Source organism: Gopherus flavomarginatus, chromosome 11, assembly GCF_025201925.1.
Source record: "Gopherus flavomarginatus isolate rGopFla2 chromosome 11, rGopFla2.mat.asm, whole genome shotgun sequence".
Lineage (NCBI taxonomy): Eukaryota > Metazoa > Chordata > Testudines > Testudinidae > Gopherus > Gopherus flavomarginatus.
Window position 1 is genome coordinate 4,360,119 of NC_066627.1, and position 26,603 is coordinate 4,386,721.

The 26,603-nt window shown below is 62.2% G+C and overlaps 1 protein-coding gene across 2 annotated transcripts; it reads right to left on the bottom strand.

Annotated features, from left to right (window-relative positions):
• On the bottom strand, window positions 1-25,634 carry LOC127031935 (dehydrogenase/reductase SDR family member 4-like). Of its 2 annotated transcripts, XM_050918974.1 has the most exons (9): window positions 25,591-25,630; window positions 24,564-24,739; window positions 22,094-22,271; window positions 21,662-21,763; window positions 21,300-21,370; window positions 21,053-21,104; window positions 20,712-20,846; window positions 20,519-20,574; window positions 1-661 (listed from the first exon to the last, which is right to left on the bottom strand). In XM_050918974.1, the coding sequence occupies exons 2-9, from the start codon at window positions 24,704-24,706 to the stop codon at window positions 547-549; spliced, it is 852 nt and encodes a 283-aa protein (XP_050774931.1). In that variant the 5' UTR covers window positions 24,707-24,739; window positions 25,591-25,630; the 3' UTR covers window positions 1-546. The 2 variants fall into 2 exon arrangements, with proteins under 2 accessions (XP_050774931.1, XP_050774932.1); XM_050918975.1 differs by lacking the exon at window positions 20,712-20,846 and having other exon boundaries at window positions 25,591-25,634.
• Window positions 25,635-26,603: the final 969 nt, after the last annotated feature.

Genomic DNA, 26,603 nt, shown 5'->3' on the forward strand with positions numbered 1-26,603 from the left:
GAGGATGCAGCAACAATTTATCAAGTCTAGAACACAGAGAGATGGATGAAGGGGAAAATGGCAGGGGATTCCGTGCCCCCCCAGTACTCAGCCCCTTCCCCACGTGGGGGGCTATCCCCCCCAAATCCATCACCACAGCCTGCCTAAATCTCCCCTTCTCTTCCCTGCCGCACTGTTGCCCCCCAAAATTGCCCCGCCTCCTCCCAGATGTGTACCCCAACTTCCCTCATGCTCACTCCCTGCCCTCCATCTACCCCTTGGGCCCCCTCTTCCTGCTCCATCCCCAAAACTCTCCTGCTTCTCTCTTCCCACAGGAATCCCCCCATATAGGTCACCCCAGCACCCTGCCCCCCAAAAGCTGATCCACTGGCTTTCTCCAGCCCCCCCAAAATCTTGCTCCCCCACTTCCCTTTAGTGCCACCAACAATTCCGGCCACCCAAACCTGCTTCTCTCCCAGAATCCCCCCCTCACCCAAGGAGTGCACCCTAATAGCCAACCAGGGCCCGCCCATCCATCCCTCCGTCAGGCCATCCGTGTTCTGGGGCTCAGAGGCGGGAGGGGGCGCCCCCGCCCACCACCACGGTCTCCCCGGTGATGTAGCTGGCGTCGGGGGAGCACAGGAAGGAGACGATCCCGGCACAGTCAGATGGGACCCCCAGCCTGGGGAGAAGAGACACAGTGAGCCCCGGGGGAGGGGACTGGGGGGCGTGTGGTGGATGGACAGAAAGGTGTGTATGGGGATAGATGGATCGAGGGAGGGGTGTGTATGGGGATTGTTGGACAGAGAGATGGGCGGAGGGGTGTGTATGGGGATGGTTGGACGGACGGAAGGAGGGAGGGTGTGTATACGGATGGATGGACGGGGGGATGAGGGGAGGGGTGTGTATGGGGATGGTTGGACGGACGGAAGGAGGGAGGGTGTGTATACGGATGGATGGATGGGGGGATGAGGGGAGGGGTGTGTATGGGGATGGTTGGACGGACGGAAGGAGGGAGGGTGTGTATACGGATGGATGGATGGGGGGATGAGGGGAGGGGTGTGTATGGGGATGGTTGGACGGACGGAAGGAGGGAGGGTGTGTATACGGATGGATGGATGGGGGGATGAGGGGAGGGGTGTGTATGGGGATGGTTGGACGGACGGAAGGAGGGAGGGTGTGTATACGGATGGATGGATGGGGGGATGAGGGGAGGGGTGTGTATGGGGATGGTTGGACGGACGGAAGGAGGGAGGGTGTGTATACAGATGGATGGATGGATGGGGGGATGAGGGGAGGGTTGTGTATGGGGATGGTTGGACGGACGGAAGGAGGGAGGGTGTGTATACGGATGGATGGATGGGGGGATGAGGGGAGGGGTGTGTATGGGATGGTTGGACGGACGGAAGGAGGGAGGGTGTGTATACGGATGGATGGATGGGGGGATGAGGGGAGGGGTGTGTATGGGGATGGTTGGACGGACGGAAGGAGGGAGGGTGTGTATACGGATGGATGGATGGGGGGATGAGGGGAGGGGTGTGTTATGGGGATGGTTGGACGGACGGAAGGAGGGAGGGTGTGTATACGGATGATGGATGGATGGGGGGATGAGGGGAGGGGTGTGTATGGGGATGGTTGGACGGACGGAAGGAGGGAGGGTGTGTATACGGATGGATGGATGGGGGATGAGGGGAGGGGTTGTGTATGGGATGGTTGGACGGACGGAAGGAGGGAGGGTGTGTATACGGATGGATGGATGGGGGATGAGGGGAGGGGTGTGTATGGGGATGGTTGGATGGACGGAAGGAGGGAGGGTGTGTATACGGATGGATGGATGGGGGGATGAGGGGAGGGGTGTGTATGGGGATGGTTGGATGGACGGAAGGAGGGAGGGTGTGTATACGGATGGATGGATGGATGGGGGGATGAGGGGAGGGGTGTGTATGGGGATGGTTGGATGGACGGAAGGAGGGAGGGTGTGTATACAGATGGATGGATGGATGGGGGGATGAGGGGAGGGGTGTGTATGGGGATGGTTGGATGGACGGAAGGAGGGAGGGTGTGTATACGGATGGATGGATGGATGGGGGGATGAGGGGAGGAGTGTGTATGGGGATGGTTGGAGGGACGGAAGGAGGGAGGGTGTGTATACGGATGGATGGATGGGGGGATGAGGGGAGGGGTGTGTATGGGGATGGTTGGAGGGACGGAAGGAGGGAGGGTGTGTATACGGATGGATGGATGGGGGGATGAGGGGAGGGGTGTGTATGGGGATGGTTGGACGGACGGAAGGAGGGAGGGTGTGTATACAGATGGATGGATGGATGGGGGGATGAGGGGAGGGGTGTGTATGGGGATGGTTGGATGGACGGAAGGAGGGAGGGTGTGTATACGGATGGATGGATGGATGGGGGGATGAGGGGAGGAGTGTGTATGGGGATGGTTGGAGGGACGGAAGGAGGGAGGGTGTGTATACGGATGGATGGATGGGGGGATGAGGGGAGGGGTGTGTATGGGGATGGTTGGAGGGACGGAAGGAGGGAGGGTGTGTATACGGATGGATGGATGGGGGGATGAGGGGAGGGGTGTGTATGGGGATGGTTGGACGGACGGAAGGAGGGAGGGTGTGTATACGGATGGATGGATGGGGGGATGAGGGGAGGGGTGTGTATGGGGATGGTTGGACGGACGGAAGGAGGGAGGGTGTGTATACGGATGGATGGATGGGGGGATGAGGGGAGGGGTGTGTATGGGGATGGTTGGACGGACGGAAGGAGGGAGGGTGTGTATACGGATGGATGGATGGGGGGATGAGGGGAGGGGTGTGTATGGGGATGGTTGGACGGACGGAAGGAGGGAGGGTGTGTATACGGATGGATGGATGGGGGGATGAGGGGAGGGGTGTGTATGGGGATGGTTGGACGGACGGAAGGAGGGAGGGTGTGTATACGGATGGATGGATGGGGGGATGAGGGGAGGGGTGTGTATGGGGATGGTTGGACGGACGGAAGGAGGGAGGGTGTGTATACAGATGGATGGATGGATGGGGGGATGAGGGGAGGAGTGTGTATGGGGATGGTTGGACGGACGGAAGGAGGGAGGGTGTGTATACGGATGGATGGATGGGGGGATGAGAGGAGGGGTGTGTATGGGGATGGTTGGATGGACGGAAGGAGGGAGGGTGTGTATACGGATGGATGGATGGGGGGATGAGGGGAGGGGTGTGTATGGGGATGGTTGGACGGACGGAAGGAGGGAGGGTGTGTATACGGATGGATGGATGGGGGGATGAGGGGAGGGGTGTGTATGGGGATGGTTGGACGGACGGAAGGAGGGAGGGTGTGTATACGGATGGATGGATGGGGGGATGAGGGGAGGGGTGTGTATGGGGATGGTTGGACGGACGGAAGGAGGGAGGGTGTGTATACGGATGGATGGATGGGGGGATGAGGGGAGGGGTGTGTATGGGGATGGTTTGGACGGACGGAAGGAGGGAGGGTGTGTATACGGATGGATGGATGGGGGGATGAGGGGAGGGGTGTGTATGGGGATGGTTGGACGGACGGAAGGAGGGAGGGTGTGTATACGGATGGATGGATGGGTGGGATGAGGGGAGGGGTGTGTATGGGGATGGTTGGATGGACGGAAGGAGGGAGGGTGTGTATACGGATGGATGGATGGATGGGGGATGAGGGGAGGGGTGTGTATGGGGATGGTTGGACGGACGGAAGGAGGGAGGGTGTGTATACGGATGGATGGATGGGGGGATGAGGGGAGGGGTGTGTATGGGGATGGTTGGACGGACGGAAGGAGGGAGGGTGTGTATACGGATGGATGGATGGGGGGATGAGGGGAGGGGTGTGTATGGGGATGGTTGGACGGACGGAAGGAGGGAGGGTGTGTATACGGATGGATGGATGGGGGGATGAGAGGAGGGGTGTGTATGGGGATGGTTGGACGGACGGAAGGAGGGAGGGTGTGTATACGGATGGATGGATGGGGGGATGAGGGGAGGGGTGTGTATGGGGATGGTTGGACGGACGGAAGGAGGGAGGGTGTGTATACGGATGGATGGATGGGGGGATGAGGGGAGGGGTGTGTACGGGGATGGTTGGACGGACGGAAGGAGGGAGGGTGTGTATACGGATGGATGGATGGGGGGATGAGGGGAGGGGTGTGTATGGGGATGGTTGGACGGACGGAAGGAGGGAGGGTGTGTATACGGATGGATGGATGGGGGGATGAGGGGAGGGGTGTGTATGGGGATGGTTGGACGGACGGAAGGAGGGAGGGTGTGTATACGGATGGATGGATGGGGGGATGAGGGGAGGAGTGTGTATGGGGATGGTTGGATGGACGGAAGGAGGGAGGGTGTGTATACGGATGGATGGATGGGGGGATGAGAGGAGGGGTGTGTATGGGGATGGTTGGATGGACGGAAGGAGGGAGGGTGTGTATACGGATGGATGGATGGGGGGATGAGGGGAGGGGTGTGTATGGGGATGGTTGGACGGACGGAAGGAGGGAGGGTGTGTATACGGATGGATGGATGGGGGGATGAGGGGAGGGGTGTGTATGGGGATGGTTGGACGGACGGAAGGAGGGAGGGTGTGTATACGGATGGATGGATGGGGGGATGAGGGGAGGGGTGTGTACGGGGATGGTTGGACGGACGGAAGGAGGGAGGGTGTGTATACGGATGGATGGATGGGGGGATGAGGGGAGGGGTGTGTATGGGGATGGTTGGACGGACGGAAGGAGGGAGGGTGTGTATACGGATGGATGGATGGGGGGATGAGGGGAGGGGTGTGTATGGGGATGGTTGGACGGACGGAAGGAGGGAGGGTGTGTATGGGGATGGATGGATGGAGGGAAGGAGGGAGGGTGTGTATGGGGATGGTTGGATGGACGGAAGGAGGGAGGGTGTTGTATACGGTATGATGGATGGATGGAGGGGATAGCGGGGAGGGGTGTGTTTGGGGCTGGTTGGACGGACGGACGGAGGGAGGGTGTGTATACGGATGGATGGATGGGGGGATGAGGGGAGGGGTGTGTCTGGGGATGGTTGGACGGGACGGAAGGGGAGGGTATCGTGTATATACGGACTGGGATGGCTGGGGGGGCTGCGGGGAGGGGTGTGTATGGGGATGGTTGGACGGACGGAAGGAGGGAGGGTGTGTATACGGATGGATGGATGGGGGGAGGAAGGGGAGGGGTGTGTACGGGGCTGGTTTGGCCGGACGGACAGTGAGGGAGGGTGTGTATCCGGATGGATGGATGGGGGGGGCTGTGGGGAGGGGTGTGTATGGGGATGGTTGGATGGACGGAAGGAGGGAGGGTGTGTATACGGATGGATGGATGGGGGGATGAGGGGAGGAGTGTGTATGGGGATGGTTGGACGGACGGAAGGAGGGAGGGTGTGTATACGGATGGATGGATGGGGGGATGAGGGGAGGGGTGTGTATGGGGATGGTTGGATGGACGGAAGGAGGGAGGGTGTGTATACGGATGGATGGATGGGGGGATGAGGGGAGGGGTGTGTATGGGGATGGTTGGACGGACGGAAGGAGGGAGGGTGTGTATACGGATGGATGGATGGGGGGGTTGAGGGGAGGGGTGTGTATGGGGTGGGTTGGACGGACGGAAGGAGGGAGGGTGTGTATACGGATGGATGGATGGATGGGGGGATGAGGGGAGGAGTGTGTATGGGGATGGTTGGACGGACGGAAGGAGGGAGGGTGTGTATACGGATGGATGGATGGGGGGATGAGGGGAGGGTGTGTATGGGGATGGTTGGACGGACGGAAGGAGGGAGGGTGTGTATACAGATGGATGGATGGATGGGGGGATGAGGGGAGGGGTGTGTATGGGGATGGTTGGACGGACGGAAGGAGGGAGGGTGTGTATACGGATGGATGGATGGGGGGATGAGGGGAGGGGTGTGTATGGGGATGGTTGGACGGACGGAAGGAGGGAGGGTGTGTATACGGATGGATGGATGGGGGGATGAGGGGAGGGGTGTGTATGGGGATGGTTGGACGGACGGAAGGAGGGAGGGTGTGTATACGGATGGATGGATGGGGGGATGAGGGGAGGGGTGTGTATGGGGATGGTTGGATGGACGGAAGGAGGGAGGGTGTGTATACGGATGGATGGATGGATGGGGGGATGAGGGGAGGGGTGTGTATGGGGATGGTTGGATGGACGGAAGGAGGGAGGGTGTGTATACGGATGGATGGATGGGGGGATGAGGGGAGGGGTGTGTATGGGGATGGTTGGATGGACGGAAGGAGGGAGGGTGTGTATACGGATGGATGGATGGATGGGGGGATGAGGGGAGGGGTGTGTATGGGGATGGTTGGACGGACGGAAGGAGGGAGGGTGTGTATACGGATGGATGGATGGATGGGGGGATGAGGGGAGGGGTGTGTATAGGGATGGTTGGACGGACGGAAGGAGGGAGGGTGTGTATACGGATGGATGGATGGGGGGATGAGGGGAGGGGTGTGTATGGGGATGGTTGGACGGACGGAAGGAGGGAGGGTGTGTATACGGATGGATGGATGGGGGGATGAGAGGAGGGGTGTGTATGGGGATGGTTGGATGGACGGAAGGAGGGAGGGTGTGTATACGGATGGATGGATGGGGGGATGAGGGGAGGGGTGTGTATGGGGATGGTTGGACGGACGGAAGGAGGGAGAGTGTGTATACGGATGGATGGATGGATGGGGGGATGAGGGGAGGGGTGTGTATGGGGATGGTTGGACGGACGGAAGGAGGGAGAGTGTGTATACGGATGGATGGATGGATGGGGGGATGAGGGGAGGGGTGTGTATGGGGATGGTTGGACGGACGGAAGGAGGGAGGGTGTGTATACAGATGGATAGATGGATGGGGGGATGAGGGGAGGGGTGTGTATGGGGATGGTTGGACGGACGGAAGGAGGGAGGGTGTGTATACGGATGGATGGATGGGGGGATGAGGGGAGGGGTGTGTATGGGGATGGTTGGACGGACGGAAGGAGGGAGGGTGTGTATACAGATGGATAGATGGATGGGGGGATGAGAGGAGGGGTGTGTATGGGGATGGTTGGACGGACGGAAGGAGGGAGGGTGTGTATACGGATGGATGGATGGGGGGATGAGAGGAGGGGTGTGTATGGGGATGGTTGGATGGACGGAAGGAGGGAGGGTGTGTATACGGATGGATGGATGGATGGGGGGATGAGGGGAGGGGTGTGTATGGGGATGGTTGGACGGACGGAAGGAGGGAGGGTGTGTATACAGATGGATGGATGGATGGGGGGATGAGGGGAGGGGTGTGTATGGGGATGGTTGGACGGACGGAAGGAGGGAGGGTGTGTATACGGATGGATGGATGGATGGGGGGATGAGGGGAGGGGTGTGTATGGGGATGGTTGGACGGACGGAAGGAGGGAGGGTGTGTATACAGATGGATAGATGGATGGGGGGATGAGGGGAGGGGTGTGTATGGGGATGGTTGGACGGACGGAAGGAGGGAGGGTGTGTATACGGATGGATGGATGGGGGGATGAGGGGAGGGGTGTGTATGGGGATGGTTGGACGGACGGAAGGAGGGAGGGTGTGTATACGGATGGATGGATGGGGGGATGAGGGGAGGGGTGTGTATGGGGATGTGTCACGGAGTGTGGGGGAGTCTGGCCCTGCACCCCTCTTCCTGGGACCCACAGTGACTCTCAGCCAGCCAGTAAAACAGAAGGTTTATTGGACAACAGGAACACAGGTTACAGCAGAGCTTGCAGGCACAGTCAGGACCCCTCCACCGAGTCCTTCTGGGCTTTCAGGGTGCTTGGATCCCAGCTAGGATACCCTGAATTCCGCCCACACAGCCCCAAGCCCAAACTCAAACTGCTTCCCTCCTGCCACTCCCTTCCTTTGTCCCCTTCCCGGGCAAAGGTGTTGACCTTTCCCCTCCCTTACCTAGCTCAGGTTACAGGCTCTGGCATCGTCCATCTCCTAAAGTCCTCCCCTGCTCTCCCACTCCCCACACAGACAGTCCCTACTGCATCACAGGATGGTTGGACGGACGGAAGGAGGGAGGGTGTGTATACGGATGGATGGATGGGGGGATGAGGGGAGGGGTGTGTATGGGGATGGTTGGACGGACGGAAGGAGGGAGGGTGTGTATACGGATGGATGGATGGGGGATGAGGGAGGGGTGTGTTTTGGGGATGGTTGGACGGACGGAAGGACGGAGGGAGGGTGTGTATACGGATGGATGGATGGGGGGATGAGGGGAGGGGTGTGTATGGGGATGGTTGGACGGACGGAAGGAGGGAGGGTGTGTATACGGATGGATGGATGGGGGGATGAGGGGAGGGGTGTGTATGGGGATGGTTGGACGGACAGAAGGAGGGAGGGTGTGTATACGGATGGATGGATGGGGGGATGAGGGGAGGGGTGTGTATGGGGATGGTTGGACGGACGGAAGGAGGGAGGGTGTGTATACGGATGGATGGATGGGGGGATGAGGGGTGGGGTGTGTATGGGGATGGTTGGACGGACGGAAGGAGGGAGGGTGTGTATACGGATGGATGGATGGGGGGATGAGGGGAGGGGTGTGTATGGGGATGGTTGGACGGACGGAAGGAGGGAGGGTGTGTATACGGATGGATGGATGGGGGGATGAGGGGAGGGGTGTGTATGGGGATGGTTGGACGGACGGAAGGAGGGAGGGTGTGTATACGGATGGATGGATGGATGGGGGGATGAGGGGAGGGGTGTGTATGGGGATGGTTGGACGGACGGAAGGAGGGAGGGTGTGTATACGGATGGATGGATGGGGGGATGAGGGGAGGGGTGTGTATGGGGATGGTTGGATGGACGGAAGGAGGGAGGGTGTGTATACGGATGGATGGATGGGGGGATGAGGGGAGGGGTGTGTATGGGGATGGTTGGATGGACGGAAGGAGGGAGGGTGTGTATATGGATGGATGGATGGGGGGATGAGGGGAGGGGTGTGTATGGGGATGGTTGGACGGACGGAAGGAGGGAGGGTGTGTATACGGATGGATGGATGGGGGGATGAGGGGAGGGGTGTGTATGGGGATGGTTGGACGGACGGAAGGAGGGAGGGTGTGTATACGGATGGATGGATGGATGGGGGGATGAGGGGAGGGGTGTGTATGGGGATGGTTGGACGGACGGAAGGAGGGAGGGTGTGTATACGGATGGATGGATGGGGGGGATGAGGGGAGAGGTGTGTATGGGGATGGTTGGACGGACGGAAGGAGGGAGGGTGTGTATACGGATGGATGGATGGGGGGATGAGGGGAGAGGTGTGTATGGGGATGGTTGGATGGACGGAAGGAGGGAGGGTGTGTATACGGATGGATGGATGGGGGGATGGGAGGAGTGTGTATGGGGATGGTTGGATGGACGGAAGGAGGGAGGGTGTGTATACGGATGGATGGATGGGGGGATGGGAGGAGTGTGTATGGGGATGGTTGGACGGACGGAAGGAGGGAGGGTGTGTATACGGATGGATGGATGGACGGGGGGATGAGGGGAGGGGTGTGTATGGGGATGGTTGGACGGACGGAAGGAGGGAGGGTGTGTATACGGATGGATGGATGGGGGGATGAGGGGAGGGGTGTGTATGGGGATGGTTGGACGGACGGAAGGAGGGAGGGTGTGTATACGGATGGATGGATGGATGGGGGGATGAGGGGAGGGGTGTGTATGGGGATGGTTGGACGGACGGAAGGAGGGAGGGTGTGTATACGGATGGATGGATGGGGGGGATGAGGGGAGGGGTGTGTATGGGGATGGTTGGACGGACGGAGGGGGGGGGGGGGTGTATACGGATGGATGGAGGGGGGATGAGGGGAGGGGTGTGTATGGGGCTGGTTGGACGGACGGAAGGAGGGAGGGTGTGTATACGGATGGATGGATGGGGGGATGAGGGGAGGGTGTGTATGGGGATGGTTGGACGGACGGAAGGAGGGAGGGTGTGTATACGGATGGATGGATGGGGGGATGAGGGAGGGGTGTGTATGGGGATGGTTGGACGGACGGAAGGAGGGAGGGGTGTATACAGATGGATTGGATGGATGGGGGGATGAGGGGAGGGGTGTGTATGTGGGATGGTTGGACGGACGGAAGGAGGGAGGGTGTGTATACGGATGGATGGATGGGGGGGGATGAGGGGAGAGGTGTGTATGGGGATGGTTGGACGGACGGAAGGAGGGAGGGTGTGTATACGGATGGATGGATGGGGGGATGAGGGGAGGGGTGTGTATGGGGATGGTTGGAGGGACGGAAGGAGGGAGGGTGTGTATACGGATGGATGGATGGGGGGATGAGGGGAGGGGTGTGTATGGGGATGGTTGGACGGACGGAAGGAGGGAGGGTGTGTATACGGATGGATGGATGGGGGGATGAGGGGAGGGGTGTGTATGGGGATGGTTGGACGGACGGAAGGAGGGAGGGTGTGTATACGGATGGATGGATGGGGGGATGAGGGGAGGGGTGTGTATGGGGATGGTTGGACGGACGGAAGGAGGGAGGGTGTGTATACGGATGGATGGATGGGGGGATGAGGGGAGGGGTGTGTATGGGGATGGTTGGACGGACGGAAGGAGGGAGGGTGTGTATACGGATGGATGGATGGGGGGATGAGGGGAGGGGTGTGTATGGGGATGGTTGGACGGACGGAAGGAGGGAGGGTGTGTATACGGATGGATGGATGGGGGGATGAGGGGAGGGGTGTGTATGGGGATGGTTGGACGGACGGAAGGAGGGAGGGTGTGTATACGGATGGATGGATGGGGGGATGAGGGGAGGGGTGTGTATGGGGATGGTTGGACGGACGGAAGGAGGGAGGGTGTGTATACGGATGGATGGATGGGGGGATGAGAGGAGGAGTGTGTATGGGGATGGTTGGACGGACGGAAGGAGGGAGGGTGTGTATACGGATGGATGGATGGGGGGATGAGAGGAGGGGTGTGTATGGGGATGGTTGGACGGACGGAAGGAGGGAGGGTGTGTATACGGATGGATGGATGGGGGGATGAGGGGAGGGGTGTGTATGGGGATGGTTGGACGGACGGAAGGAGGGAGGGTGTGTATACAGATGGATGGATGGATGGGGGGATGAGGGGACGGGTGTGTATGGGGATGGTTGGATGGACGGAAGGAGGGAGGGTGTGTATACGGATGGATGGATGGGGGGGATGAGGGGAGGGGTGTGTATGGGGATGGTTGGACGGACGGAAGGAGGGAGGGTGTGTATACGGATGGATGGATGGTGGGATGAGAGGAGGGGTGTGTATGGGGATGGTTGGACGGACGGAAGGAGGGAGGGTGTGTATACGGATGGATGGATGGGGGGATGAGGGGAGGGATGTGTATGGGGATGGTTGGACGGACGGAAGGAGGGAGGGTGTGTATACGGATGGATGGATGGGGGGATGAGGGGAGGGGTGTGTATGGGGATGGTTGGACGGACGGAAGGAGGGAGGGTGTGTATACGGATGGATGGATGGGGGGATGAGGGGAGGGGTGTGTATGGGGATGGTTGGACGGACGGAAGGAGGGAGGGTGTGTATACGGATGGATGGATGGATGGGGGGATGAGGGGAGGGGTGTGTATGGGGATGGTTGGACGGACGGAAGGAGGGAGGGTGTGTATACGGATGGATGGATGGGGGGGATGAGGGGAGGGGTGTGTATGGGGATGGTTGGACGGACGGAAGGAGGGAGGGTGTGTATACGGATGGATGGATGGGGGGATGAGGGGAGGGGTGTGTATGCGGATGGTTGGATGGACGGAAGGAGGGAGGGTGTGTATACGGATGGATGGATGGGGGGATGGGAGGAGTGTGTATGGGGATGGTTGGACGGACGGAAGGAGGGAGGGTGTGTATACAGATGGATGGATGGATGGGGGGATGAGGGGAGGGGTGTGTATGGGGATGGTTGGAGGGACGGAAGGAGGGAGGGTGTGTATACGGATGGATGGATGGGGGGATGAGGGGAGGGGTGTGTATGGGGATGGTTGGACGGACGGAAGGAGGGAGGGTGTGTATACGGATGGATGGATGGGGGGATGAGGGGAGGGGTGTGTATGGGGATGGTTGGACGGACGGAAGGAGGGAGGGTGTGTATACGGATGGATGGATGGGGGGATGAGGGGAGGGGTGTGTATGGGGATGGTTGGACGGACGGAAGGAGGGAGGGTGTGTATACGGATGGATGGATGGGGGGATGAGGGGAGGGGTGTGTATGGGGATGGTTGGACGGACGGAAGGAGGGAGGGTGTGTATACGGATGGATGGATGGGGGGATGAGGGGAGGGGTGTGTATGGGGATGGTTGGACGGACGGAAGGAGGGAGGGTGTGTATACGGATGGATGGATGGGGGGATGAGGGGAGGGGTGTGTATGGGGATGGTTGGACGGACGGAAGGAGGGAGGGTGTGTATACGGATGGATGGATGGGGGGGATGAGGGGAGGGGTGTGTATGGGGATGGTTGGACGGACGGAAGGAGGGAGGGTGTGTATACGGATGGATGGATGGGGGGATGAGGGGAGGGGTGTGTATGGGGATGGTTGGACGGACGGAAGGAGGGAGGGTGTGTATACGGATGGATGGATGGGGGGATGAGGGGAGGGGTGTGTATGGGGATGGTTGGACGGACGGAAGGAGGGAGGGTGTGTATACGGATGGATGGATGGGGGGATGAGGGGAGGGGTGTGTATGGGGATGGTTGGACGGACGGAAGGAGGGAGGGTGTGTATACGGATGGATGGATGGGGGGATGAGGGGAGGGGTGTGTATGGGGATGGTTGGACGGACGGAAGGAGGGAGGGTGTGTATACGGATGGATGGATGGGGGGATGAGGGGAGGGGTGTGTATGGGGATGGTTGGACGGACGGAAGGAGGGAGGGTGTGTATACGGATGGATGATGGATGGGGGGATGAGGGGGGGGGGGTGTGTATGGGGATGGTTGGACGGACGGAAGGAGGGGAGGGGTGTGTATACGGATGGATGGATGGGGGGATGAGGGGGAGGGAGTGTGTATGGGGATGGTTGGACGGACGGAAGGAGGGAGGGTGTGTATACGGATGGATGGATGGGGGGGGATGAGGGGGGGGGTGTGTATGGGGATGGTTGGAGGGACGACGGAAGGAGGGGAGGGTGTGTATACGGATGGATGGATGGGGGGATGAGGGGAGGGGTGTGTATGGGGATGGTTGGACGGACGGAAGGAGGGAGGGTGTGTATAAACGGATGGGATGGATGGGGGGGATGAGAGGGAGGGGTGTGTATGGGGATGGTTGGACGGACGGAAGGAGGGAGGGTGTGTATACGGATGGATGGATGGGGGGATGAGAGGAGGGGTGTGTATGGGGATGGTTGGACGGACGGAAGGAGGGAGGGTGTGTATACGGATGGATGGATGGGGGGGATGAGGGGAGGGGTGTGTATGGGGATGGTTGGACGGACGGAAGGAGGGAGGGTGTGTATACGGATGGATGGATGGGGGGATGAGGGGAGGGGTGTGTATGGGGATGGTTGGACGGACGGAAGGAGGGAGGGTGTGTATACGGATGGATGGATGGGGGGATGAGGGGAGGGGTGTGTATGGGGATGGTTGGACGGACGGAAGGAGGGAGGGTGTGTATACGGATGGATGGATGGGGGGATGAGGGGAGGGGTGTGTATGGGGATGGTTGGACGGACGGAAGGAGGGAGGGTGTGTATACGGATGGATGGATGGGGGGATGAGGGGAGGGGTGTGTATGGGGATGGTTGGATGGACGGAAGGAGGGAGGGTGTGTATACAGATGGATGGATGGATGGGGGGATGAGGGGAGGGGTGTGTATGGGGATGGTTGGATGGACGGAAGGAGGGAGGGTGTGTATACGGATGGATGGATGGGGGGATGAGGGGAGGGGTGTGTATGGGGATGGTTGGACGGACGGAAGGAGGGAGGGTGTGTATACGGATGGATGGATGGGGGGATGAGGGGAGGGGTGTGTATGGGGATGGTTGGACGGACGGAAGGAGGGAGGGTGTGTATACAGATGGATGGATGGATGGGGGGATGAGGGGAGGGGTGTGTATGGGGATGGTTGGACGGACGGAAGGAGGGAGGGTGTGTATACAGATGGATGGATGGATGGGGGGATGAGGGGAGGGGTGTGTATGGGGATGGTTGGACGGACGGAAGGAGGGAGGGTGTGTATACAGATGGATAGATGGATGGGGGGATGAGGGGAGGGGTGTGTATGGGGATGGTTGGACGGACGGAAGGAGGGAGGGTGTGTATACAGTGATGGATGGATGGGGGGATGAGGGGAGGGGTGTGTATGGGGATGGTTGGACGGACGGAAGGAGGGAGGGTGTGTATACGGATGGATGGATGGGGGGATGAGGGAGGGGTGTGTATGGGGATGGTTGGACGGACGGAAGGAGGGAGGGTGTGTATACGGATGGATGGATGGGGGGATGAGGGGAGGGGTGTGTATGGGGATGGTTGGACGGACGGAAGGAGGGAGGGTGTGTATACGGATGGATGGATGGGGGGATGAGGGGAGGGGTGTGTATGGGGATGGTTGGACGGACGGAAGGAGGGAGGGTGTGTATACGGATGGATGGATGGGGGGATGAGGGGAGGGGTGTGTATGGGGATGGTTGGACGGACGGAAGGAGGGAGGGTGTGTATACGGATGGATGGATGGGGGGATGAGGGGAGGGGTGTGTATGGGGATGGTTGGACGGACGGAAAGGAGGGAGGGTGTGTATACGGATGGATGGATGGGGGGATGAGGGGAGGGGTGTGTATGGGGATGGTTGGACGGACGGAAGGAGGGAGGGTGTGTATACAGATGGATGGATGGATGGGGGGATGAGGGGAGGGGTGTGTATGGGGATGGTTGGACGGACGGAAGGAGGGAGGGTGTGTATACAGATGGATGGATGGATGGGGGGATGAGGGGAGGGGTGTGTATGGGGATGGTTGGACGGACGGAAGGAGGGAGGGTGTGTATACAGATGGATAGATGGATGGGGGGATGAGGGGAGGGGTGTGTATGGGGATGGTTGGACGGACGGAAGGAGGGAGGGTGTGTATACGGATGGATGGATGGGGGGATGAGGGGAGGGGTGTGTATGGGGATGGTTGGACGGACGGAAGGAGGGAGGGTGTGTATACAGATGGATGGATGGATGGGGGGATGAGGGGAGGGGTGTGTATGGGGATGGTTGGACGGACGGAAGGAGGGAGGGTGTGTATACGGATGGATGGATGGGGGGATGAGGGGAGGGGTGTGTATGGGGATGGTTGGACGGACGGAAGGAGGGAGGGTGTGTATACAGATGGATGGATGGATGGGGGGATGAGGGGAGGGGTGTGTATGGGGATGGTTGGATGGACGGAAGGAGGGAGGGTGTGTATACGGATGGATGGATGGGGGGATGAGGGGAGGGGTGTGTATGGGGATGGTTGGACGGACGGAAGGAGGGAGGGTGTGTATACGGATGGATGGATGGGGGGATGAGGGGAGGGGTGTGTATGGGGATGGTTGGACGGACGGAAGGAGGGAGGGTGTGTATACGGATGGATGGATGGGGGGATGAGGGGAGGGGTGTGTATGGGGATGGTTGGACGGACGGAAGGAGGGAGGGTGTGTATACGGATGGATGGATGGGGGGATGAGGGGAGGGGTGTGTATGGGGATGGTTGGACGGACGGAAGGAGGGAGGGTGTGTATACGGATGGATGGATGGGGGGATGAGGGGAGGGGTGTGTATGGGGATGGTTGGACGGACGGAAGGAGGGAGGGTGTGTATACGGATGGATGGATGGGGGGATGAGGGGAGGGGTGTGTATGGGGATGGTTGGACGGACGGAAGGAGGGAGGGTGTGTATACGGATGGATGGATGGGGGGATGAGGGGAGGGGTGTGTATGGGGATGGTTGGACGGACGGAAGGAGGGTGGGTGTGTATACGGATGGATGGATGGGGGGATGAGGGGAGGAGTGTGTATGGGGATGGTTGGATGGACGGAAGGAGGGAGGGTGTGTATACGGATGGATGGATGGGGGGATGAGGGGAGGGGTGTGTATGGGGATGGTTGGATGGACGGAAGGAGGGAGGGTGTGTATACGGATGGATGGATGGGGGGGATGAGGGGAGGGGTGTGTATGGGGATGGTTGGACGGACGGAAGGAGGGAGGGTGTGTATATGGATGGATGGATGGGGGGATGAGGGGAGGGGTGTGTATGGGGATGGTTGGACGGACGGAAGGAGGGAGGGTGTGTATACAGATGGATGGATGGGGGGATGAGGGGAGGAGTGTGTATGGGGATGGTTGGACGGACGGAAGGAGGGAGGGTGTTGTACGGATGGATGGATGGGGGGATGAGGGGAGGGGTGTGTATGGGGATGGTTGGATGGACGGAAGGAGGGAGGGTGTGTATACGGATGGATGGATGGGGGGGATGAGGGGAGGGGTGTGGTATGGGGATGGTTGAGGACGGACGAAGGAGGAGGGTGTGTATACGGATGGATGGATGGGGGGATGAGGGGAGGGGGGTGTATGGGGATGGTTGGACGGACGGAAGGAGGGAGGGTGTGTATACGGATGGATGGATGGGGGGATGAAGAGGAGGGGTTGGTATGGGGGATGTTGGACTGGACGGAAGGAGGGAGGGTGTGTATACGGATGGATGGATGGGGGGATGAGAGGAGGGGTGTGTATGGGGATGGTTGGACGGACGGAAGGAGGGAGGGTGTGTATCGGATGGATGGATGGGGGGATGAGGGGGAGGGGTGTGTATGGGGATGGTTGGACGGACGGAAGGAGGGAGGGTGTGTATACGGATGGATGGATGGGGGGATGAGGGGAGGGGTGTGTATGGGGATGGTTTGGACGGACGGAAGGAGGGAGGGTGGGTATACGGGATAGGATGGATGGGGGGGATGAGGGGAGGGGTGTGTATGGGGATGGTTGGACGGACGGAAGGAGGGAGGGTGTGTATACGGATGGATGGATGGGGGGATGAGGGGAGGGGTGTGTATGGGGATGGTTGGACGGACGGAAGGAGGGAGGGTGTGTATACGGATGGATGGATGGGGGGATGAGGGGAGGGTGGGGTATGGGGATGGTTGGATGGACGGAAGGAGGGAGGGTGTGTATACGGATGGATGGATGGGGGGATGAGGGGAGGGGTGTGTATGGGGATGGTTGGACGGACGGAAGGAGGGAGGGTGTGTATACGGATGGATGGATGGGGGGATGAGGGGAGGGGTGTGTATGGGGATGGTTGGATGGACGGAAGGAGGGAGGGTGTGTATACAGATGGATGGATGGATGGGGGATGAGGGGAGGGGTGTGTATGGGGATGGTTGGATGGACGGAAGGAGGGAGGGGTGTGTATACGGATGGATGGATGGGGGGATGAGGGGAGGGGTGTGTATGGGGATGGTTGGACGGGCGGAAGGAGGGAGGGTGTGTATACGGATGGATGGATGGGGGGATGAGGGGAGGGGTGTGTATGGGGATGGTTGGACGGACGGAAGGAGGGAGGGTGTGTATACAGATGGATGGATGGATGGGGGATGAGGGGAGGGGTGTGTATGGGGATGGTTGGACGGACGGAAGGAGGGAGGGTGTGTATACAGATGGATGGATGGATGGGGGGATGAGGGGAGGGGTGTGTATGGGGATGGTTGGACGGACGGAAGGAGGGAGGGTGTGTATACAGATGGATAGATCGGATGGGGGGATGAGGGGAGGGGTGTGTAATGGGGAATGGTTGGACGGACGGAAGGAGGGAGGGTGTGTATACGGATGGATGGATGGGGGGATGAGGGGAGGGGTGTGTATGGGGATGGTTGGACGGACGGAAGGAGGGAGGGTGTGTATACGGATGGATGGATGGGGGGATGAGGGGAGGGGTGTGTATGGGGATGGTTGGACAGGACGGAAGGAGGGAGGGTGTGTATACGGATGGATGGATGGGGGGGATGAGGGGAGGGGTGTGTATGGGGATGGTTGGGACGGACGGAAGGAGGGAGGGTGTGTATACGGATGGATGGATGGGGGGATGAGGGGAGGAGGTGTGTATGGGGATGGTTGGACGGACGGAAGGAGGGAGGGTGTGTATACGGATGGATGGATGGGGGGATGAGGGGAGGGGTGTGTATGGGGTGGTTTGGACGGACGGAAGGAGGGAGGGTGTGTATACGGATGGATGGATGGGGGGATGAGGGGAGGGGTGTGTATGGGGATGGTTGGACGGACGGAAGGAGGGAGGGTGTGTATACGGATGGATGGATGGGGGGATGAGGGGAGGGGTGTGTATGGGGATGGTTGGACGGACGGAAGGAGGGAGGGTGTGTATACGGATGGATGGACGGGGGGATGAGGGGAGGGGTGTGTATGGGGATGGTTGGACGGACGGAAGGAGGGAGGGTGTGTATACAGATGGATGGATGGATGGGGGGATGAGGGGAGGGGTGTGTATGGGGATGGTTGGACGGACGGAAGGAGGGAGGGTGTGTATACAGATGGATGGATGGATGGGGGGATGAGGGGAGGGGTGTGTATGGGGATGGTTGGACGGACGGAAGGAGGGAGGGTGTGTATACGGATGGATGGATGGGGGGGATGAGGGGAGGGGTGTGTATGGGGATGGTTGGACGGACGGAAGGAGGGAGGGTGTGTATACGGATGGATGGATGGGGGGATGAGGGGAGGGGTGTGTATGGGGATGGTTGGACGGACGGAAGGAGGGAGGGTGTGTATACGGATGGATGGATGGGGGGATGAGGGGAGGGGTGTGTATGGGGATGGTTGGACGGACGGAAGGAGGGAGGGTGTGTATACGGATGGATGGATGGGGGGATGAGGGGAGGGGTGTGTATGGGGATGGTTGGACGGACGGAAGGAGGGAGGGTGTGTATACGGATGGATGGATGGGGGGATGAGAGGAGGGGTGTGTATGGGGATGGTTGGACGGACGGAAGGAGGGAGGGTGTGTATACGGATGGATGGATGGGGGGGATGAGGGGAGGGGTGTGTATGGGGATGGTTGGACGGACGGAAGGAGGGAGGGTGTGTATACGGATGGATGGATGGGGGGATGAGGGGAGGGGTGTGTTATGGGGATGGTTGGATGGACGGAAGGAGGGAGGGTGTGTATACGGATGGATGGATGGGGGGATGAGGGGAGGGGTGTGTATGGGGATGGTTGGACGGACGGAAGGAGGGAGGGTGTGTATACGGATGGATGGATGGGGGATGAGGGGAGGGGTGTGTATGGGGATGGTTGGACGGACGGAAGGAGGGAGGGTGTGTATACGGATGGATGGATGGGGGGATGGGAGGAGTGTGTATGGGGATGGTTGGATGGACGGAAGGAGGGAGGGTGTGTATACGGATGGATGGATGGATGGGGGGATGAGGGGAGAGGTGTGTATGCGGATGGTTGGACGGACGGAAGGAGGGAGGGTGTGTATACGGATGGATGGATGGGGGGATGAGGGGAGGGGTGTGTATGGGGATGGTTGGACGGACGGAAGGAGGGAGGGTGTGTATACGGATGGATGGATGGGGGGATGAGGGGAGGGGTGTGTATGGGGATGGTTGGACGGACGGAAGGAGGGAGGGTGTGTATACGGATGGATGGATGGGGGGATGAGGGGAGGGGTGTGTATGGGGATGGTTGGATGGACGGAAGGAGGGAGGGTGTGTATACAGATGGATGGATGGATGGGGGGATGAGGGGAGGGGTGTGTATGGGGATGGTTGGATGGACGGAAGGAGGGAGGGTGTGTATACGGATGGATGGATGGGGGGATGAGGGGAGGCATGTGTATGGGATGGTTGGATGGACGGAAGGAGGGAGGGTGTGTATACGGATGGATGGATGGGGGGATGAGGGGAGGGGTGTGTATGGGGGATGGTTGGATGGACGGAAGGAGGGAGGGTGTGTATACAGATGGATGGATGGATGGGGTGATGAGGGGAGGGGTGTGTATGGGGATGGTTGGAGGGACGGAAGGAGGGAGGGTGTGTATACGGATGGATGGATGGGGGGATGAGGGGAGGGGTGTGTATGGGGATGGTTGGATGGACGGAAGGAGGGAGGGTGTGTATACAGATGGATGGATGGATGGGGGGATGAGGGGAGGGGTGTGTATGGGGATGGTTGGATGGACGGAAGGAGGGAGGGTGTGTATACGGATGGATGGATGGGGGGATGAGGGGAGGCATGTGTATGGGGATGGTTGGATGGACGGAAGGAGGGAGGGTGTGTATACGGATGGATGGATGGGGGGATGAGAGGAGGGGTGTGTATGGGGATGGTTGGATGGACGGAAGGAGGGAGGGTGTGTATACGGATGGATGGATGGGGGGATGAGGGGAGGGGTGTGTATGGGGATGGTTGGACGGACGGAAGGAGGGAGGGTGTGTATACAGATGGATGGATGGGGGGATGAGGGGAGGGGTATGTGGGGGACTGGAGGACGTTGGTACCTTTGCACTCTCAGGTTCTCCATCATTTTCTCCTTTACGGCCTCATCCTTCCACAGCTGGGAGAAAAAACAGAGTTGGGGGTCACTGCCCTGCCCCCCAGGTGAGGCCCCGCCCCTAGCAGTGCCCCATCAGGCCCCGCCCCCAGCAGTGCCCCCCAGGTGAGGCCCCCCCCCCAGCAGCCCCCCGCACTCACGGCTGAGCTGAACTTGGTCTGTATGATGCCCGGTGCCAGGCAGTTGATGCGGATGTTGCGGGCGCCGAGCTCGGGTGCCAGGGCCTTGGTGAGCCCCAGCAGGGCCGTTTTACTGACGCTGTATGGGCCCAGCGCCTGGGGGGGGGAGATGGGCATCAGCACGGCCAGCCCCTGCCCCGCCCCCGCCAGCCCCTGCCCCTCTGACCCAATTGCCAGTCCCATTCCTCCCTACCACCCCCCGGCCCTGCCAGCCACCTCCTGCCCTGCCCCACCCCCTGCAACTGCCCCTGATCCCCACCAGCCACCCTCCTTTCCCCCGCAACGGGGCCGGGGCATCTCACCGGGAAGGGGGAGAACCCGGCAATGGAGGAGACGAGGATGATGGAGCCGCCCCTGCGCGGAGAGAGGGAATGAGACGGAGACGAGAGACCTGCTGCTCCTGGGCTCCCCCTCTTCCTTGTCCCCCCTCCCCCATGTATCCCCCTCGCCCCTCATCGCCTCTCCCCCCAGGTCCCCTCCCCTGTGTGTCCCCGTCCCCTCTCATCCATTCTCCCTCATCGCCTCCCCCCAGGTCCCCCCCACACTCACCCCCGTTTCTCCATGTGGGGCACGACCAGGCCGACCAGCAGTGCTGTTGCTGTCACATTGATCTGCAGGATCTGAAGGGGGGGATGAGGGGGAGTCCAGATTCTGCCCCCCCATGCCCCAGATGCCCTCCTGCCCCACACTCTCCCCCCACCTGCATCCAGGGCCCTTTTCTCTCCCCATCTGTGCCCCCCAGCTACCCCCTCTCATCCAATGCCCCTCCTCCCACTCCTCTGACCCCCAGCTTCTCTCCCCCTCCTCCCTCTGACCCAGCTCCCACTACAACCCCTAGTCTCCCAACCCCCTCTGAGCCCAGCCCCCCTCCCGCACCAACTCCCGCTCTCTGCTCTGCCCCCCTCTCCCACCTTGTTCCACACGTCCTCGCTGGCGTCCAGCGTGCTGCCGAAGAACGGGTTCACGGCCGCATTGGAGACCAGGATGTCGATACCCCCGTGACGCTCTAGGGCCTGGAGAGATGAAACATGGGGGGGCTGGTTACCAACCACGATCGGCGCCCCCTGGGCCAGGTGCTGCCCTCCCAGGCTAGGGACAGAACCCAGGAGTCCTGGCTCCCAGCCCCTCCTGCTATAACCACTAGACCCCACACCCCTCCCAGGGCCGGGCAGAGAACCCAGGAGTCCTGGCTCCCAGCCACCCTGCTCTAACCACTAGACCCCACTCCCCTCCCAGAGCTGGGCAGAGAACCCAGGAGTCCTGGCTCCCAGCCCCCCCGCTCTAACCACTAGACCCCACTCCCCTCCCAGAGCCAAGGACAGAACCCAGGCATCCGGGCTCACCGTGGCTACCAGGCGCTCCCGATCCTCAGCTCTGCCCACGTGACACACGGTCCCTGACACGGTGAGGTTCTGGGCTCGGAGCTCTGCCACGGCTCGATCCACGTTACTCTGCTTCCTGCTGCTCAGCACCACATGGGCCCCATCCTGCGCCAGGCGCTGGGCAATAGCGAACCCGATCCTGGGGGGAGAGCAGGGTCGGGAGTGAGGGGCACCGGGGATGGGGAGCGGGATCCCAGGGGCTTCGGGTCGGGCGTGAGGGGCACCAGTAGGGCAGGGGGGATCCAGAGGGCTGCAGGTCAGAAGGGGCACCAGTGGGGCTGGGGTGGGGGCAAGGATCCCAGGAGGCTGCAGGTCGGGAGTGAGGGGCACCAGTGGGGCGGGGGAGGATCCAGGGGGCTGTGGGTCAGGAGTGAGGGGCACCAGTGGGGCGGGGGAGGATCCAGGGGGCTGTGGGTCAGGAGTGAGGGGCACCAACAGGGTGGGGGGTTGCAGGTCGGGAGTGAGGGGCACCAGTAGGGCTGGGGGGGGATCCAGAGGGCTGCAGGTCGGGGGTTGGGGGCAGTGGGGGAGTTCGGGGGAATCCCGGGGGGCTGCGGGAGTTAGGGGCACTGGGAGGGTTGAGGGGGATCCCAGGGGCCTGCGGGTCAGGAGTGGGAGGCACTGGGGGGGTTGAGGGGGATCCCGGGGGGCTGCGGGTCAGGAGTGGGAGGCACTGGGGGGGTTGAGGGGGATCCCGGGGGGCTCCGGGGTGGGAGTTGGGGGCACTGGGGGGGTTGAGGGGGATCCCGGGGGGCTGCGGATCAGGAGTCGGAGGCAATGGGGGGGTTGAGGGGGATCCCGGGGGGCTCCGGGGTGGGAGTTGGGGGCACTGGGGGGGTTGAGGGGATCCCGGGGGGCTGCGGGTCGGGAGTTGGGGGCACTGGAGGGGTTGGGGGGATCCCGGGGGGCTCCGGGGTGGGAGTTGGGGGCACTGGAGGGGTTGGGGGGAATCCCGGGGGGCTGCGGGGTCGGGAGTTGGGGGCACTGGGGGGTTGGGGGGATCCCGGGGGGGGTTGGGGGCACTGGGGAAGTTGGGGGGAATCCCGGGCTGCAGGTCGGGAGTTGGGGGCACTGGGGGGTTGGGGGGATCCCGGGGGGCTCCGCAGGGGGGGTTGGGGGCACTGGGGGAGTTGGGGGGAATCCCGGGCTGCAGGTCGGGAGTTGGGGGCACTGGGGGATTGGGGGGATCCCGGGGGGCTCCGCAGGGGGGGTTGGGGGCACTGGGGGAGTTGGGGGGAATCCCGGGCTGCAGGTCGGGAGTTGGGGGCACTGGGGGAGTTGGGGGGAATCCCGGGCTGCAGGTCGGGAGTTGGGGGCACTGGGGGGTTGGGGGGATCCCGGGGGGGGTTGGGGGCACTGGGGGAGTTGGGGGGAATCCCGGGCTGCAGGTCGGGAGTTGGGGGCACTGGGGGGTTGGGGGGATCCCGGGGGGCTCCGCAGGGGGGTTTGGGGGCACTGGGGGAGTTGGGGGGAATCCCGGGGGGCTGCGGGTCGGGAGTTGGGGGCACTGGGGGGTTGGGGGGATCCCGGGGGGGGTTGGGGGCACTGGGGGAGTTGGGGGGAATCCCGGGCTGCAGCTCGGGAGTTGGGGGCACTGGGGGGTTGGGGGGATCCCGGGGGGCTCCGCAGGGGGGTTTGGGGGCACTGGGGGAGTTGGGGGGAATCCCGGGCTGCAGGTCGGGAGTTGGGGGCACTGGGGAGTTGGGGGGAATCCCGGGCTGCAGGTCGGGAGTTGGGGGCACTGGGGGATTGGGGGGATCCCGGGGGGCTCCACAGGGGGGGTTGGGGGCACTGGGGGAGTTGGGGGGAATCCCGGGCTGCAGGTCGGGAGTTGGGGGCACTGGGGGGTTGGGGGGATCCCGGGGGGGTTGGGGGCACTGGGGGAGTTGGGGGGAATCCCGGGCTGCAGGTCGGGAGTTGGGGGCACTGGGGGGTTGGGGGGATCCCGGGGGGGTTGGGGGCACTGGGGGAGTTGGGGGGATCCCGGGGGGCTCCGCAGGGGGAGTTGGGGGCACTGGGGGGGTTGGGGGGATCCCGGGGGGCTCCGCAGGGGGAGTTGGGGGCACTGGGGGGGGGGTTGAGGGGATCCCGGGGGGCTGCGGGTCAGGAATTGGGGGCACTGGGGGGGTTGGGGGAATCCCGGGCTGCAGGTCGGGAGTTGGGGGCACTGGGGGGGTTGGGGGGAATCCCGGGCTGCAGGTCGGGAGTTGGGGGCACTGGGGGGTTGGGGGGATCCCGGGGGGCTCCGCAGGGGGGGTTGGGGGCACTGGGGGAGTTGGGGGGAATCCCGGGCTGCAGGTCGGGAGTTGGGGGCACTGGGGGGTTGGGGGGAATCCCGGGCTGCAGGTCGGGAGTTGGGGGCACTGGGGGGTTGGGGGGAATCCCGAGCTGCGGGTCGGGAGTGGGGGGCACCGTTCGGTGGGTCACTCACCCCTCCGTAGAAGCCGTCACAAGAGCCACCTTGTCGGCCAGGCGCCCCCGGCTCGCCCCGGCGGTGCCCATCGCCCGCAGCGACCCCCCCACGGGACGGAGGATCCCGGCGCCGGGCCCCGCCAGCCTGAGCCGCCCCCACATGCCGCCTGCGGGCTCGGCCGGACACGCCGCCCCCTGGCAAGGAGAGAGCGTGGGGGGGGGGGGAAGCCAGTGCTCACCCCCCGCGGGGACCCCTCCCCCCCCGCCCCATGGAGCTGTCCCCCCCGCGGGACCCCTCCCCCTGCCCTGTGGGGACTCTGACCCCTTCCCCCTCCCCATGGAGCTGCCCCCCCGCCCTGTGGGGACTCTGACCCCCTTCCCCGCCCCATGGAGCTGCCCCCCCGCCCTGTGGGGACTCTGCTCCCTCCACGCCCCTCCCCCCCGCCCCATGGAGCTGCCCCCCCGCCCTGTGTGGACTCTGACCCCTTCCCCCTCCCCATGGAGCTGCCCCCCCGCCCTGTGGGGACTCTGACCCCTTCCCCGCCCCATGGAGCTGCCCCCCCCCGCCCTGTGGGGACTCTGACCCCCTTCCCCCGCCCCATGGAGCTGTCCCCCCGCGGGGACCCCTCCCCCTGCCCTGTGGGGACTCTGACCCCTCCCCCCGCCCCATGGAGCTGTCCCCCCGCCCTGTGGGGACTCTGCTCCCTCCACGCCCCTCCCCCACGCCCTATGGAGCTGCCCCCCCGCCCTGTGGGGACTCTGACCCCTTCCCCGCCCCATGGAGCTGCCCCGCCGCCCTGTGGGGACTCTGACCCCTTCCCCGCCCCATGGAGCTGCCCCCCCGCGGGGACCCCTCCCCCAGCCTCGCCCCGCCCCCACAAAATGTCGCTCCCACAAAACTTTTCCCTTTCGCGAGCGGGCGGGCGGGGCTGAGCTCCTGGGTCGCTTCCTGCAGCGCCCCCCCCCCCCCCCCCCCCCGGGCTGCCCCCCCCCACATCCCGGAGACGCTCGCGCCCCAGATGCTCCCCCGGCGCCCCCGGACAAACCTCCCACCGCCGCTTCTGCCGCCCCCCGAGTTGCGCTGGCACCTGCGGGGGGGCGGGCGGCCGCCGAAACCGAAAGCGGATCGAGCAGAGTCCGGGGCGCCCCCTGGCGGGGACACCGGGCGGCCTTGAACTGGGCGGGGGCGCGGCCTGAGCGCCCGGAAGGGTGCGGTGTCAGACAGACAGATAGATACCGGGGGTGTCTGGGCTAGATAGATAGACAGAGGGAGTGGGTGGGGATAGATAGATAGAGGGGGTGGGTGAGGATGGATAGATAGAGGGGGTGGGGATGGATAGATAGAGGGGGTGGATGGGGATAGATAGACAGAGGGGGTGGGTGGGGACAGATAGATGATAGAGGAGGTGGGTGGGGATGGATAGAGAAGGTGTATGGGGATAGATAGATGGAGGGGGTGGGTGAGGATGGATAGATGGATGGAGGGGGTGGGGATGGATAGATAGATAGTTAGAGGGGTGGTTGGGGATAGATAGATGATAGAGGAGGTGGGTGGGGATGGATAGATAGAGGGGGTGGATGGGGATAGATAGATTGAGAGGGTGGGTGGGGACAGATAGATGATAGAGGAGGTGGGTGGGGATGGATAGAGAAGGTGTATGGGGATAGATAGATGGAGGGGGTGGGTGAGGATGGATAGATGGATGGAGGGGGTGGGGATGGATAGATAGATAGATAGAGGGGTGGTTGGGGATAGATAGATAGATAGATGATAGAGGAGGTGGGTGGGGATGGATAGATAGAGGGGGTGGATGGGGATAGATAGACAGATAGAGGGGGTGGATGGGGATAGATAGACAGAGGGGGTGGATGGGGATAGATAGATTGAGAGGGTGGGTGGGGATAGATAGATGGATGGAGGGGGTGGGTGAGGATGGATAGATAGAGAAGGTGTATGGGGTAGGTGGATAGATAGGCAGGTAGATATGTAGATAGATGGGTGGGGTTGAAATGAGGCATTTTAAATGGTTGGACACCGAAGAATGGTATTCTTGGCCTC

Coding starts and splice junctions, on each gene's coding strand:
- LOC127031935 (XM_050918974.1), bottom strand. CDS start 24,706: ATGTGGGGGCGGCTCAGGCTGGCGGGGCCCGGCGCCGGGATCCTCCGT. Junction 21,105..21,299: donor CCCCACATGGAGAAACGGGG/GTGAGTGTGGGG, acceptor CTCTCCGCGCAG/GGGCGGCTCCATCATCCTCG. Junction 20,575..20,711: donor AGACCAAGTTCAGCTCAGCC/GTGAGTGCGGGG, acceptor TTTTTCTCCCAG/CTGTGGAAGGATGAGGCCGT.